This window comes from Ochotona princeps, chromosome 15 (genome assembly GCF_030435755.1).
Source record: "Ochotona princeps isolate mOchPri1 chromosome 15, mOchPri1.hap1, whole genome shotgun sequence".
NCBI classification, from domain to species: Eukaryota; Metazoa; Chordata; class Mammalia; order Lagomorpha; family Ochotonidae; genus Ochotona; species Ochotona princeps.
This window is the reverse complement of record NC_080846.1, coordinates 33666978-33683025: the sequence shown is the minus strand read 5'-3', so window position 1 is coordinate 33683025 and position 16048 is coordinate 33666978. Positions and strand designations below refer to the sequence as shown.

The following is a 16048-nucleotide window of genomic DNA, read 5'->3' as shown; positions in this document are numbered from 1 at the left end:
CAGGTGCTCAAACTTTATTATCTTATCTTTAAAGATAATACCCTATAGCAAGCAAAAAGTAACTACTAACACTGAAGAAGACAAGCCAATAAAGAACTGATTATGCCAAACATTTTATGGAAAGTAGAATAATTCATAGCTAGAACAAAAATTACCTTGGTCCAATAAGCACATTTTTTATCTGATGTACTTTTTTATGATACCTGCTTTTTTTCTGTTTATATGTTGTGTCCCCAGTTTGGGATTAGATACAAAGACATATAATCAAAGGAAAGTTTGCAGGCTGCAAAGAATTTCCTAGCCCCAAGACATTTTTGTTTTCCATTTAAAACTCTGATTTTATATATGTAGGTAAAACTCATTCATCTAAAATGTCCTTGGGAGAGACAGGTCATTAAGATTCAACATCAGCTCTTTAGGCGTAATGTAACCACATTCATCAACACTTTCCCTCAAATCTGGGCACAATGAGGGAGAAATGCAAAAAGCATCATCAGTACATAGGTACCTGTGACACATGGGAGCAAAACAGAAATAAATAGAAATTTAGGGTTTTAGAGATAGAACTTATCTTGAAATTTGGAACATTATATATAAAGTGAATAGAGTATATAAAAGGGAGGAAGCTTGCTAAAAATATTTTTACCTCCTATACTTACCTCATAGATAGCAACAAATAAACTATAGCAGCACCTCCCTTCATCTGCTTTTCCCAATGACATATCTGGTGGCTAAGAACATCAGGAGTCTGAAGGAGCATGGGGCAAGCACGTCCTAGGAGATTGTCTTTCCACAATTAATTCTTATTATTCACTCAGACCCTGTTTAGGGAACTGGAGGAAATCTGTATGGATTCTGACATTTATCAGTTATATAATTAAACACATCATTTAACTAACAGAAAAGAACCAATCATGATAATTGGTATCTAGATTCTAATTTCGAATTCCGGAGTATTTAGTAATTGAATATTATTAAGCTTTCATTTAAATATGGACAGAAAAATTAAAATGGAATTTTATAGATAAGGTTCTATTTGGCAATAGATAGTGGAAAAAATCATTCCTTACGTAAGGTAACAATTCTTGAAATGATTAATGAATTAAATAAGTACAAAAAAGTACAAATAGGTACCTTCAATATGCCTCTGCATTTACAATCTATCGTGCGGAAAATTCCACTCTGCTTCAAAAACTAACAGCTTGATTTCTGGCAATCACAGTGAATCAATGAATTTTTTAATGTATGCATTTTAAAGTCCTCCTGTGACACCTGTTCTTAGTGTAGAGTGGGAGGAACTGTAGGAAAGACAGTTAAGGTTCAGCCACTCTTAACGATGATTGCAGAAGACATCTTACCTGATTCTAAAGTAGTAACGATTACTGCAGCACTGGACTTCCCTTCTCCGTAGGCAGCACTGATATTTCCAGTGAATGCAGTGATCATCACCGAGTACCTCGTAAATATCTTTAAATCTTTAATTTCTATGGTTTTATTTTCTTCATTCGACTTCATGAAGGAAATGTTAAAATCATCATTATCTACCTACAGGAAATAGTAGCCAACAATTAAGGAAGCAACACTTGATATCCAAAGCACCGTAAGATACAAAGCGACATGGGGTACACTTATTTAGGCAACTTTCACCTGCTTATTTACAATTAGATTCCTGTGTATAATCTAAAGTGCTACCAGAACAGGTTGATGATCAGTAATTATTTTGGTAATCAAAAGTAAAATACATACAGAGTCTGATTTGTTTTGAACACTACCACCCACACGAGGAAACATGCTTTGTAACCTAATTCATACGGTACTGATAGGAGGCTACTTTTTAAGGTTCATGGAAAGATTGAATTAAAATGTTTCTTTTGGTTTGTGAAAAAATTTTTGAAATGTATACACATGAAGGATCTTCCAAAAGGTCATGGGATATATACTCTGAAAAAAGTTTGCATGATTTGAAACCTTTTACCGTAGCATAAATCAAATTTCTATGAACAATCTGAGGTACTTTGCTACTGATATAGATATGTAGATGTTATACATGTATCTATGTTTACATTATAATTGAACCAAAACTTTACATATATATCTGTTCTTCATAGCTAACACATAATTTTCAAAAATTCAACTTCTGTCTGAAATATACTTTGGCATTTTCTGTCTATATATATATTTTTTGCAATTCATTTAAAATTCTTGATCATGACTTTGACAATCTGTAATCTAGAACAGTACATGAACTGGATAAGAAATCAATTAATTGTGGGTATTGTAACTCCTAAACACGTACAAATAAGTATCTTCAGGAATGCTATAGGCAGCTGTTTGAATTTGTTAAATTTATCTTTGATGGGATTTGATCTACTCACTGTAGAATTCTAAATTTGTCTAACATTTATAGCACTAAATAAATGGACATCTCCTGTGCTAACCATGCAAAAATTCCAAATTCTATTATACAGACTACTCTCAAGTACCTTAATTGCAGCACTACTCAGTTCATGTTCAACTTTATTTTCCCTGTAACTTTCGAAACTGTGTGTGTATACATACATACCCATTCACTGTGTTCTTCAAATGCTCTTTACAATAACTTTTTTTAATTTAAAGAAGATATTGATAAGAGAGATACGGTGAAAAACTGATCAGGAACACTAGCATTGCAAATAACCAAATGCAATAGATCAAAACTATTCCCACTTTAATACAGAGCAGAGGAGGAAGTTATCCTACTTCTCTAAAGGAAAGAAACTAAAGTGAGACACAAGCCTATTAATCAGATGTATCTACTTTGTGGAAAGCTTGTATGTATTTAATTAGTGTCCACTACATATTACTCAAAAATCTACTCAATAACTGTTTGTTAAGTAAATTGGTAGAGGAATCAATGAAAAAAATTATACCAATGCATTACTTTAAAGAGAATCATCCAGGATGATATCAATCATTTTAGATGGTCAATTTCAGTTCACTGGACTTCTCTGTTAAAAGGAAAGAATGAATGTTATACCTTAGTGGCCAGTGTATTGCAGGATCCAGGCTGCATCTATAGTGCCAAATGCATGTCCTTCTTTGGTCTGAAAACCAGTCAGTCTTAAATGTTGACAGCGACATATTTATGAAATGAGCTGCAACTAAGCTCCACCATATTGGTAGCTTGTGCATATCTGTCATAAGTGGGGTAGCATTTAAGGTGTATTTAAGAATCTGTGTTCATTCCGGTGGTGTGGCCTAGCGGCTGGAGTCCTCGCCTTGAACGCCCCGGGATCCCATGTGGGCACCGGTTCTAGTCCCGGAAGCTCCACTTCCCATCCAGCTCCCTGCTTGTGGCCTGGGAAAGCAGTTGAGGACGGCCCTATGCATTGGGACCTTGCTCCAGCGCGGGAGACCCGGAAGAGGTTCCAGGTTCCTGGCTTCGGATCAGCGCAGCACCGGCCCATTGCGGCTCACTTGGGGAGTGAAGATCTTCCTCTCTGTCTCGCCTCCTCTGTGTATATCTGACTGTAATAAAATAAATAAATCTTTAAAAAAAAAAGAATCTGTGTTCATGAATTACCTTGAATGGATAATTCCACACTAAATACATGTACTAAAATGATAAACTGTACCCTTTACTACGTGCCAGGAACAATAAAAAATTTAAAATAGTAACTGACTGAAAAGGAGGGAAGAAACAAGGAAAAGAGAGAGAGAGTTCAGAGGGACAGACTAAATGCTTCTGCTTAATGCCATGGACTTGGAGACAGTGAGGCACAACAACGCATTTGAATTCTTGCTAGGGTTGAATCCAAAGGATGTTGGTAGGAGTCTTCTGTCTCTCTATCCTGTATTCACCTATCCAAACCCTGTATTTGCATAAAAACTGGCACACATAGACATTTTCTTCCCTCCTTCTGTCCCTTCCTTCCTTTGAAAGGCAGAGTGACAGAAGGATTGGGAAAAACGAAATCTTCCACCTATATGCTCACTCATAAATGGTGCCAAAAGCCATGGGTGGGGTAACTGAAAGTAAACAGCTAGTAACCGCTGGTTCTCCAGCATAGAGGAGAACAGGAGCCCAAGTACGTGGGTCATCTTTTGCTCCTGTCCCAGGTGTGTTAACAGAAGTTGGTTCAAAGGTAGAGCAGCTGCGACTCCAACCAGGACTAACAGTCTGACACACAGAGTCAGCAATACAACAAGAAACACAAGGTGCTAAACACAATGCTGGCCCAGATACTATATTTTAAACTAGCAAGTGTTAGTTGCTGTAGGCTGAGCTTGCTTCTCCCTGCCACACCACTATCTGCTGTTAGCCAAGTTTTGACTCAGGGAGCTGTAATTTGTCTTTTTTGCCTCACTTCTCCTTCATACAAAATTAATGCAATGACATCTACATCAAAATGTTGTTACATACTTTATGACAAGAATACTTCTATGGATAAACGGATATGTAACTTGTATAAAATATGCAATTAAAAATGTGAGCTCTCTTCCTTTTCCTTTATTTCTCATTTTGAAGCTGAGTAGGCAACCTATAATGACCTTATACAATATTTTAAGATGTCTTTTTTTTCCATTCAGCACAAATTCTAAGGAACAATTATTTTAATTAATAAAGTATCCTCAATTTGGCAGAGTACCACTTTGTCATTTTTTTAGCTCATATTAACAGCAAATGTGTCATTCTCATTGATTACTTTTTGTTCATATATGAAAATCTTCAAAAGTACACATTACAAAAGGAAGGGCAACAGAAGGCCAAATAGAAAAATGTCAACGATTTCTTAAATTAGGTATGTCATTGTGGTGAAGCAAGGCAAGCCACTAGCTTTACTGCCGTCTTTCATACAAACAACAGTTTAACTCATCGCTGCTCCACTTTAGCTTCAGCTTTCTGTTAATGTACCTGGAAAAGCAGCAGCAGCGGGACCAACAGCTTCTGTCCCTGTTACCTGCATAGAAGAATCAGATGGAGTTCTGGGCTCTGGCTTCAGACAAACCCAGTGCTGGATGGGACAGACATTTGGGGAGTGAACCAGAGGTGGAAGACCTTTCCCTTTCCCCGTCTTTCTCTCTGTAAGTTTAACTTTCAGATTAAAAAAAAAAAGGTAAAAATTCCTTAAATTCACTTTTGATGGATCTTTTGAGAGGATGATCTCTAATAATATAAAGGATAATAAAACAATAAAACTTTTAAGAAGTAGAAGCAGAGTCATCATAACTTATGCACTATAATGTAGTATTTGTGACCACTGGAGAGGGGTCATAAGATTCCGCCAAACTCAAGCGAGGCACCATGGAAATACTCTGTCTTCTTTCTAGATAACCATTCTGTGTAATCTACATTACTGAGCATCTGATTTTAGGTGAAAGGTCTGACTTTTATGTTTACATTTCCTTCATCTATGGTCAATTACATTTCAGTGTATTTGACAGTCTCATATTTTAGTGTTTGTATTTACCAGAATACTTTTCTCAGGTTCTCGTGTAAGTTTATACATTCCCCAGTCGGTCTCATCTACTCTCACAACATCAACTATCTTCTAACAGTCAGCCAAATCAGAAAATCCAGAATCTTTCCTGAGCTCATATTTTAATACTGCTCATAGAGAGGATTCCCAGGCCTTGCCAACTGAGAATATCTCAAAGCGAAATCATCTTTTTTCCCTACAGATATGTTCCTCCTTGCTTTTTCAAGTAGTGTGTCTGACAATCATGTTCTCACGCATCTTAATAACTGGCTTCATTTTCTCCCAAAAGTGTAAGTATTTTTCACCCTATTCCTTTGCTATATTTCCTCTGCTCTTAATTTTTCTTGGATAAGTTTGCACACTTTCCTACTGCTCACAATTTGTAGTACTATATAACAAAAAGCTATATCACTTACGTGTTTTAATTCCTGGGTACACATCCCTAACCTAACACAAAACTCAAACTCTGTAACTTGATCTACTGTTGCTCTCCTCATCCAGTTTCATGTACCAGCATCTTGCATTGTTTTCTGAATGTAATGATCTGGAATTGTTGATTCACTTGTCTTTTCTCAACGAGATATACTTTTCTAAACCTCTATTCCCATTTTCCTTTCATGGTCTCCTTCATTATTTTTAGCATTTATCTCTGGAAAGTGTTTCACCTGATCATATTCCCTCCTCATCTTGTATTATAAGTCCCTCCCCACTGTATTCCAATGTATCACTACCAGCATAACCACCTGTTCACAAATATTTTCTATAAATTAAGAATGAATACTAATCATGTTTCTATCAGTTTACAAATGCTGAACACTTAAATACATAAATATTACAATGCATTTTGAAATTTTCATTCTCAAAGACTTGTATACCATGCATACTATTATTAATAATTTTTATAGATGTAAACATAGTAGCAGAGTGGTTTTGTTAGTTACCTAAAGTTCAACAGAGCTAGGACTAAATTTCAAATAGTCTAGTTCAAAATTTGTCTTCCAAATCAAGTTACATACTGCCTTTACAGAAGATGATAATCGTCTTACCGATTTGACATCAATTAAATAGAAGGTTGGTCCAGTAATGACAGCAGGTTCACTCCAACTGATATTGATACTAAAAGGTGAAGTTGCTACTACATGCACATTTTCAGGAGGACCATCTGGAGCTACAGGAATAGAAAATCAATTACCTCCTATATTTCAGTCAGTGTGTGCCACAGAACAATAATATAGAAAGCTAATAATAGAGACTATGAGAAGTAGAAAATTAATTTTACATTAATTTATAGTTCACAGTATGTTAAAGGCATTAGCAAGTCAAGAGAAGTTTTAAAACTAGTTATTATACTCAAAGGACTTTAATGTGAAAAGTCAATTACAATTACAATGGTTTTTTAAACTAGAAGAATGATTAGCTTTGCTAGAAGAAATCGTTTTGAATACCATTTTATTTTAAAAATAATGACCTAAGCCATGCTATTTTGAGACTGTTACAAGAAAATATTTGACTACAGAAAGAGAGTCACATATTCAAAGTGGAAACTTGGACAGCTACAACGCAAGGTGTTTTGAATGTCATACTAGGGGCACAGAATAGAACATAAATTATCCAAGTGTCCTGATCTGTTATGGCAAATATTGTTTCCTGAATTCATGTTTCCAAATAAATTATTCAATTTGTACAATTTTTCTACTTTGCCTAATTTGTTCTAACAAGAATACAAAACAAGAAGTGATATTTTTAAATGTACCATTAAAAATATTTTTGCATAAATTTTTAATGTGTAAACTCACTGTAAATCAGAAGGTTTAATTGTATGTTGAGACAGATTCAGTCACAGTGAATTTTACAGATATATTAACCTAGGAACTCTGATATGCATAAAAATAAATAAATCTTTTTTTTAAAAAAGTCAGATATACAGAGAGAAGGAGAGACAGAGAGGAAGATCTTCCATCCGATGATTCACTCCCCAAGTGAGCTGCAACGGCTGGTGCTGTGCCGATCCCAGGCCGGGAACCAGGAACCTCCTCCGGGTCTCCCGCGCGGGTGCAGAGTCCCAAAGCATTGGGCCATCCTCGACTGCTTTCCCAGGCCACAAGCAGGCAGCTGGATGGGAAGTGGAGCTGCCAGGACTAGAACCAGCGCCCATATGGGATCCCGGGGCGTTCAAGGCGAGGACTTTAGCTGCTAGGCCATGCCACTGGGCCCAAAAATAAATAAATCTTAAGGAAAAGTGCCCCTGAGGTGAAAAACATATTTTTCCTACTTGCGCTACTGATCACTGTTCAATAATCTGAACATCGAGTCCTCTGGCTCAAAAATCCAGCAGAGGGAGCAGCAGGATCCAGAGGTCTGAGGGGCTGAAAAGTGCTAGTAATGAAGGAGGTGGGCCTCTAGTTTTTCAAATGACTAAAGTAGAATAAATCAAGGCACATATACACACCATGCACAACCTGATCACGTCTAGCTTTGTGAGCTCAGGAGTGCCAACTCACTTTGTAGGTCATTACACACCAGATTTGGAAAGATCTCGAAAAAGAATGCAATCTATTTTCAATATTGGCCACTCATTTTCCAAAGCAAGACATTCCTTAGAAATGTAATACCTAACTTTTCCTAAGCAAATTGCATTTTAACCCTCTTTATGCGCGATGTTAAACAATGCGTGGATAGGTTTAGGCTCGGAGACATTAAGTCACATTACACACATCTTACAGAAACCTGCTTAGAGAAATCATAACATACTCTGTGAATCTCAATGCTCCATTTTCTGCCTCTAATTCCACAAAAAGGATGGATTGTAGACTAACTATAAGTGAAATCAGACAATTCTCTATTAACCTTTTTTGCAGAATATGACTTATAATTCTACAAGAACGATTGAAGAAACATGATATCTCTGATACGCAATATAGCTTAAGTGGTATAAATAGGAAAAGTCAGCATGTATACACCCAGTGGAATACTATTCAGCCATAAAGTGGATAAAACAGATACAATTCTGTTATTTTTGCAGCTACATGTTATTAAGTGAGCCGCTACAAGCAGAATCACAAATACTGCATGGCCTGTAGCAATATGGGAAAAATCTGTTGGGGGGTGGGAGTTTGGGGGTGGAAATCCCAGCCTCTACGAAATTGTACCATAAAATTGAAAAATTCAAAATAAAAATTTAACAAAAAAAGTAAAAAAAAAAAAGTTGATCTGGAGTTTGACAGCACAGTAGTTAGCAGGACCTGGGTAACAGATAACTCAGGTACTGTCATCCCTGCTACCCGTGTGGCTGACCTTCACAGAGTTCCTGGCTCCCGGTGGAGGACTACACCAGTCCTGGCTTTTCTGGGCATCTTCACAGTCAACTAGTAGATAAAAGGTTCTCTCACTTCCTCTCATTTCCTTTCCCATTCTGCTTTTCACATAAACAAATTTGAACCCAGGTCATTATAGCAAGTAGAATGTCACATTTTATGTTGTTCAGGCATAATAGATAACTTGTTGAGCATATTCTCTGACTAAGAAAGTTGCTAATATTTTTCATGTGACTATGCAAGTGCAGCTTGTGTTTGAAACATTTTCTGGAGAAATATATCCACATAGTTTCTGATCTTCATAATGGCTATATGGGGGGGGCGGTTCTCAAGTGAGGACAGATCCAAAATAACTTTCTTAGGGAAAGCTTAGCTTGCAAGTATGTCTCCACATTTTTAAAGGCTTCACTTCTTGAATTTCAGAGTAAAATGTCAACTCTGCCACCACCCTGTAATGATAGCAACCAAAGCCATCATCAGGGGGTGCCTGCTGCCATAAACAGAGCTGGGGAGAGACACTCGTTCTATTAAGATTCTCACTTCTAAAATGGATCAATCATTCTTAAAACAGAAAAAAAGCTCCTCACTCAGCTATGTTTAAATTAAATTCCTTGAACTTTTTCAAAACTTGTTTTTCCTTTTAAGAAAAAAAAAACTCACTTTACAGCACGTTTGAGCTTTGAGTAATCTTGTTGAGGAAACTGCCTATCTTGTCACACAAGCATACTTGGCATCCAACCCTCTGAAAAAAACCTACCTCAGACTATATTTATCAAGCTATATTCTTCAATTAGAACTCATAAATCCAAATTAAAAAACATTATATCAAATATACATGATAATTTAGGTGCATGACATAGTTCCTCTGTCTATATTTATATATTTAATACATATAGATGTTTTAAAAAGACTTAGAATGCTCAAGTCTATTATAAAATATAAAGATGTTTTTGTTCCAAATATTATGAGCACATAAACTTTTCAAGTTCTTTGAGAATACTTTTAATTGAATTGGCCAAAATTTCACAAATGCATACCAAATTACATTTTGCATAATTTTTCCCTTTTATAACATAAATTAATATGAAAGTTAGACAAGGAGGCCTGCCAGATTGTTTGTATCTATGAGAACTATCAAATCAAAGGAAGATGTGGTAAAGTTACAAACAGTAGAAAATACACCAGTTTAAAAGGTTAGTCCCTTATAAACATCTTTGACTTTGTTTATCTCCCTATAAACTGTCACATTCTGATTTAGGATTGTTTGTGAAATGAATCTGGTGAGTAATGGGCCAAGATATCACTATACCCTTTCTCTTATAAATCACAGCAATTTACTCAGTAGGAATGATCTATCTTTATTCTCTCATTCCCATAATCCAATCACTTCCTCTTATAAGCACTTTCCCCCTGGTTTTCACAATAATGCATTTTCTGTAACTAACAACCATCATTTCCTGATTATCATGCTTCTATCCTTGCAGAGGAATGTGGGTCTTATGTGGGTCAGGGTCATCTTTCCCATCCATCTGTGTCTCGATGCTAAGTGCGTTAGCTGAAAGGTGAGTCTGGAGAGACCATCATTTTGCCTTGCAGATATAAAAGTATGAATGCCCCCATGCCAATGCCGCAGGCTTGATATGCCGTAGGCTTTGATATGTCTAATTCTACACTTTTACAATAAGCACAAAGACTTGCTATTAATTTTTCCATCTCCAGATGCCTGTATATTTAATTACTTGATGAAAAACACTATAGAAATCACTTGTCCTTACTGCATCAGAAAATGGTAACTTTTCTAAAAGAGTAAACATTAAACAATCTTTTGAGAAGAAATCCTGAGCTCTGTTCTCCTAGAATTTAAGTTGTCCATCTGCTTGAATTTAAGTTCAGCAAAGAGATTACTCTAAGGATCTAATATTTGCAATACTTTGGCTTAACTACTGGGTACACTAGAGATCCCTAGCAAGTGTCGTAACTAAATGAAAGGCTACATGGTTTCCCAGCTAAGCAAGTACTAACAACTGTTACCACTGTCAGTTGATGTTGATCCAGCACATGACTCTGCTGCATCCCTGGAAGAGTTGGCTGTGACTTCTCCTCTAAACTCTCTGAAACAGGAAATCTAACTGATGGGATGGATTCCTAAATTAAACAGTTTAGGACATCAGTGGACCTGGAGAAGCTCAGCATTTGGATTCACCATATCTCAGAACATCAAGGTCTCAGAACACATCCTTGCCCACTGGTTGCACCGCTTGTGATAGTTAGCTGTCATTCCTCATTGTCGGATGTTTCCTAGAACCCACTGGTCTCACTGGCTGGGATGGAATACCTTGCTGGTGTATGAAATATCTGCTGCAACATTACAAGTCTAATCTGCTTTATAGTCAGACTCCCAACAGCATAAGGCAAGTTCTGTAAACCTCAGAATCACCAAATTGAACTGTTTGATGAGTACTTATAGATGTTTACAGTTTTAGATTTCATTTTAATGGTAATCTTCCTTGATACCTAAATGAGTTACTTTTGGACTCAGAATCAAAGGTCCTTTCAGGCTGCCTTAACTTGGAAAAAAGCACAAAAAGCAAAAGCAACCCGTCATCACTGTGCTTTAACTGTCAATGCTTAGCAGTGCTGGGTGAGACTTAAAATGTTCTAGTATTAGTAAAATTACTTAAAGCTCAGGTGGCATATCTTTTCCTAGAAGAGGATCATGTTTATAAGACAACTTTCTATAACTGTGGTCCTCCAAAAGTGAACTTCAGGAGAGACAGTATCACCAACACCATTGGAGGATTCATAGAAAATCAAAATAAAAGGCCACACCCCAGGCTTGTTGACTTGGAAATGGGGGGGTGTAGGACTGAGTAATCAACATGCCCTCCAGGTGGCACTAGTGACTGTGGTATAGGTTTAAGAATCACTTATTTTTTTTTAATATTCATTTATTCATTAATTACATTGCATTACATGACACAATTTCATAGGTACTGGGATTCCCCCCCCTTCACCCCAAACCCTTCCCCCATCATGAATTCCTTCACCTTGATGCATAACCACAGCTCAAGTTCCGTTGAGATTCCCTAATTAAAAGTTTACACCATACAGAGTCCAGCATCCCACTTGTCCAGTTCAAGTTCAACGGCCTCTTAGGAATCACTTATAACATTCACATGCCATTTAATGAAAGCAGCAATTAGGCAACCAGTGATTATAGCTTGGTCCTAAGTGTGGTAAGGGGACTTAATCACTACTTTGGTGAATGTTGGGGAAGTTTGGAAGCTGATGATCAGCAGGGGACATGCATCAGTGCACAGACTCATTGGTCTTCATTATAATTTTTGGAAAACTTTGAAATAAGTTTAACCTGAAATAAGTTTAACCACTTCCTTCCATTACTGATGTTTTTCATGCAGTGGGTTAAGATGCCACTTGAGACATGCCCACATCCCATACTGGATTTCTTGAGTTTGAGTCCTGGCTCCACTACTGATTCTAGTTTACTACACTTGATCTTAGCCAAAAGGCCGAGAAGCGATTGATTCTAGTTTACTAATGATGTGTATGCTGAGAGGGAGCAGGTGATGGCTCAAACACTCAAGAGTCTCTGATACCCAAGTAGGAGACTTGGATTCAGTTCTGGGAGTCTGGCTTTAGTCCCAAGTTAGAGGTGTGTGGGCACATGGTAAATGAATCAGCGTACAGGAAATCTCCGTTGCATTGCCCTTCAAATAAATATATATACTTAATAGTTCCTATAATAAGTCGTTATGTTCCACAGGCACATAAGAAAATATTACCACTTCTTTGCTACTGAAGTTCTGCCCAAAAAAAGTCAACATAATTTAAGCAAGGCCTTCCACAAAATTCAGCAGTAGGGTGAGGATAAAAGTTGATATTTCATCCTCCCACTCATTTGTATATAGACATAATTAGAATAAAATAAATATCAAAGACACAGTTTAAAAAGTAAAATATCAAGACTATCGTAAACTTCAAAACTGTAGATTGAGCTTATTCATGTCAAGAAAAGTTTCACATAATTTGATTGGTAGGGATGATGGCTGGATTAAGTGCTAAAAGCTTAAATAATATCTTCTGAGTACCAAGTTTCTAATCTAATATCGAATAGTACTAATCCTTTTATTTTCCTCTAACTGTTTAACTGTTGGTATGGTTGTTGAGAAAGATATACCAATTTCTATTCAAATGAGATATCAACATACTTTACTTAAATTTCAGCGAACTTATTTAACATTCCAGCCACAGAATTTTCTTGAATTAACTATGGAGCTGAATGCTTTATTAAATTATTACTTTATACAATTACTACTATTTCCTTAAAATAATTACATTTAATGTAATCTGAATATTGTCATTTTTAAAGTCACAGCAAATGTTCTCTACTTGGCACTTTCACATCACCATGATGTCTTGTTTAAGTCCCACTCAAAAGCTAAGAGAGCAGGTTCTGTGCAGGAAATGACTGTCATATAAAGCATCAAGTGTAGGTATTTAGAATTATAAAGGATGCAGAATGTAAACACTTTGAATGTTATCAAGAAAACTTAATAAACTTTTCTACTTCTATTATGCCCATCTACATAGGCTCTGAATTCAGTTACTAGACCTGATCAGAAAGGGTCCGAGACATTAGTCATAGCAATATTAGGATCACTGAAAATTTGAGATGTTTAGGGTTCTCCCTAATTCCTTAATAAATGTAGAGGAAAAAGAAAGCTGAATTTTTGTTGAATTATACCCTAATGATAAGGCAGGAATGGAACTGATGTTACAGAACAAAATTCATACTTCCAGTTTCTAAATCAAGAGAAAGAAGGTTGTCATAAGAGTAAATGCATTCACTTCAACATTGGAGTTTGAGAAGAGAAAGTTAACTAATTTGAATTTAAAGAAGATAAAAAGGAGCCAAGTTGTAGATAGGGAAAGATTCCCCTTTTAATTCCCCATAATTTTCTGAAATGTTGATTTAAAAAAAAAAACACTTTAACTCATAATTTCCTTTAATTTTTAGTGATTTTCCTGAAAAAGATCCTACTTAAATGAGTGGTTTCTTATGTGATTTTAAAAATGCCTAATTACCTGTCAAACTTCTTTTGATGTGAGGTAGTATATAATTGTTAAAATATTTATTAAATGTTTAATAAATGATTATAGTGCTTATGAAGTATTAAATACTTTATGTTCTTACTATCTCCTTCAAGTTATGCTTTCACACAAATATCTTTTCTCTGTAATTATACCTAGTACTCAAATTTAAGCACTGTTTCCTCTTTTTTTCCTTTGTAGTCAATAAACCTACTATGATTGTCTCATTATCGGATTTATTAACAAATCATTATATAACTAAATAACTTTTTTGGCTTTAATCCACTCCAAAATAAGCATTTATTAATTTCTTTTTTTGTTTGCAATCCTTTTAAAATAATCATCTGCAAACCTCTTTCCCATTGGAAGCAATTCATATTCTTTATGTTACTGATGGTGAATCCCATAATGATAAGCAGTATACAATACATTGTTTATGAAATAGAAGTTGAACATGTCAAATATAGACAGTGACTGACCAGGGGAATTTTAATTTTGGCAATAATCATGCAAAGCTTGAAAGTTTTTGGAAGACAAACAAGCTTTAGACAAACACAGTGGAGAAAATTAATACTGACCACTGAGATATGGACAATTTGACATTGGAATTATGTAAATGAGTCTTACATGATGAGTAGACATAGAAGGTAGACGCATGGTCACCCGTATTTCTGCTTTTAAGGAACTCATTCTCAGAGGGATGGAGACAGAAAAACAGAATGAATGAATGAATGGGTAATGTTGCAATAGATTTAAAACTTCAGGCTCTGGTAGAAAGAATTCTGGAAGGTTTTCAAAGTTTATATTTAATGTAATACATAAATAACAGGTAGCTGGAAGGCCAGGCATGCAGGAAAGAATGTGGATCATAAAGAACAGCATGTGTGGGAAATTAAGTCAAAATATTAATGACCTTGTCTAGTTTACCAGCAATCATGCCTTTAACAGCAAATAGAAAGCTATTAAAGATGCACAGCAGAGGAAACACATGATCAGATAAATGCATCCAAAGAGGAGTTTAGGCGCTAGTTACAAATATGGGGGCAGGGGCTGGCACCGTGGGCCAGCAGAATAATCCGTCACATGCAATGGTGGCATCCTGTGTTGCAAGACTGATTCCAGCCTCAGCTGTTTGCTACCAATCCAACTCCTGCTAATGTTCCTGGGAAAGCCATGACAATGTTGCACGTGTTTGGTTGCTTGCCCCCCATGTAGGAAATCTGCATGGACTTTGCAGCCCCTGCTCTGGTTGTTGTAACCATTTGGACCTCTCTTTCCCCCTATTCTTTATTTCTTTGCCTTTGAAGAAGCAGTCTTTTTTTTTTTTAAGAAATTGCATGTATAAAGGTGGTTTAAGTATTTTTAAAATAATCTATCAAGTAAATGTTAAGATCTTTGATTTAGATATCCTTAAGCAGAAAAATAATCAAACACAAGGGATATTTAGAGAGGCAATCCAGCGGGCCTCTGAATTTGGACCATCAGAATGGTTAAAAATTAAGAATGAGCTGGATAGGAAGCAGGGCCTCTCTGTATATCTGACTTTCCAATAAAAAAATAAATTTTAAAAAGTAAAGAATGAGTCTTAGCTTGCTGGTTTGAATAACTAGATGAACAGTGATACAATGCATGGAAACAAGGTTCCCAAAGGGAGGAAAAGATGGGCAGTGGGTCAGGAGCAGTGGTATCATGGGATACAGGTGCTGCTGGAAACCAAAGCAGTCATTTGGACTACTTCAATACACAGTCTAGAGGGAAAAAAGAGATGCTGTGTAGAATTAAGTGTTTCAGAGTCCCACCCAGCTAATTTTGAGGAGTTTCAATAGCATCACAAAAATCCATCATGGCAAGAAAAGATTATAGTTATTTTCTTCAGTTGCTGCTGTAAAATGAACATTCTAAAATCCACTGCCACCAAACGAGCCCCTTTATCTTCTGGCTTCTACCTTCCTATTTATTGATGGCTTACCTTATTTTGTACCATTTTATAATTTTTTTGTTACTGAAAGCATGATTTCTATATCTTTATGCTATGACATTAGAAATGGGTTACATAGTTAAGAATAAATTGACAGAATATATATTACAAACTTAGGAATTTCTTAAGAACATCAAGGTGTAGTTTCTTGTTTATTTTCTTTTTCTTCTTTGGACATTATAAAC

General features: G+C 36.1%; 1 protein-coding gene across 2 annotated transcripts in view; it reads right to left on the bottom strand.

Annotated features, from left to right (window-relative positions):
- The window catches only part of PTPRQ (protein tyrosine phosphatase receptor type Q), a 191777-nt gene that overhangs the window by 60733 nt on the left and 114996 nt on the right, over nt 1-16048 (bottom strand). For both annotated transcript variants that reach the window (XM_058673398.1, XM_058673397.1), the window contains 2 exons: nt 6506-6627; nt 1359-1545 (listed from right to left, as the gene is read on the bottom strand). In XM_058673398.1, the coding sequence (XP_058529381.1) occupies nt 1359-1545; nt 6506-6627 (309 nt within the window). The remainder of the gene's footprint in view (nt 1-1358; nt 1546-6505; nt 6628-16048) is intronic.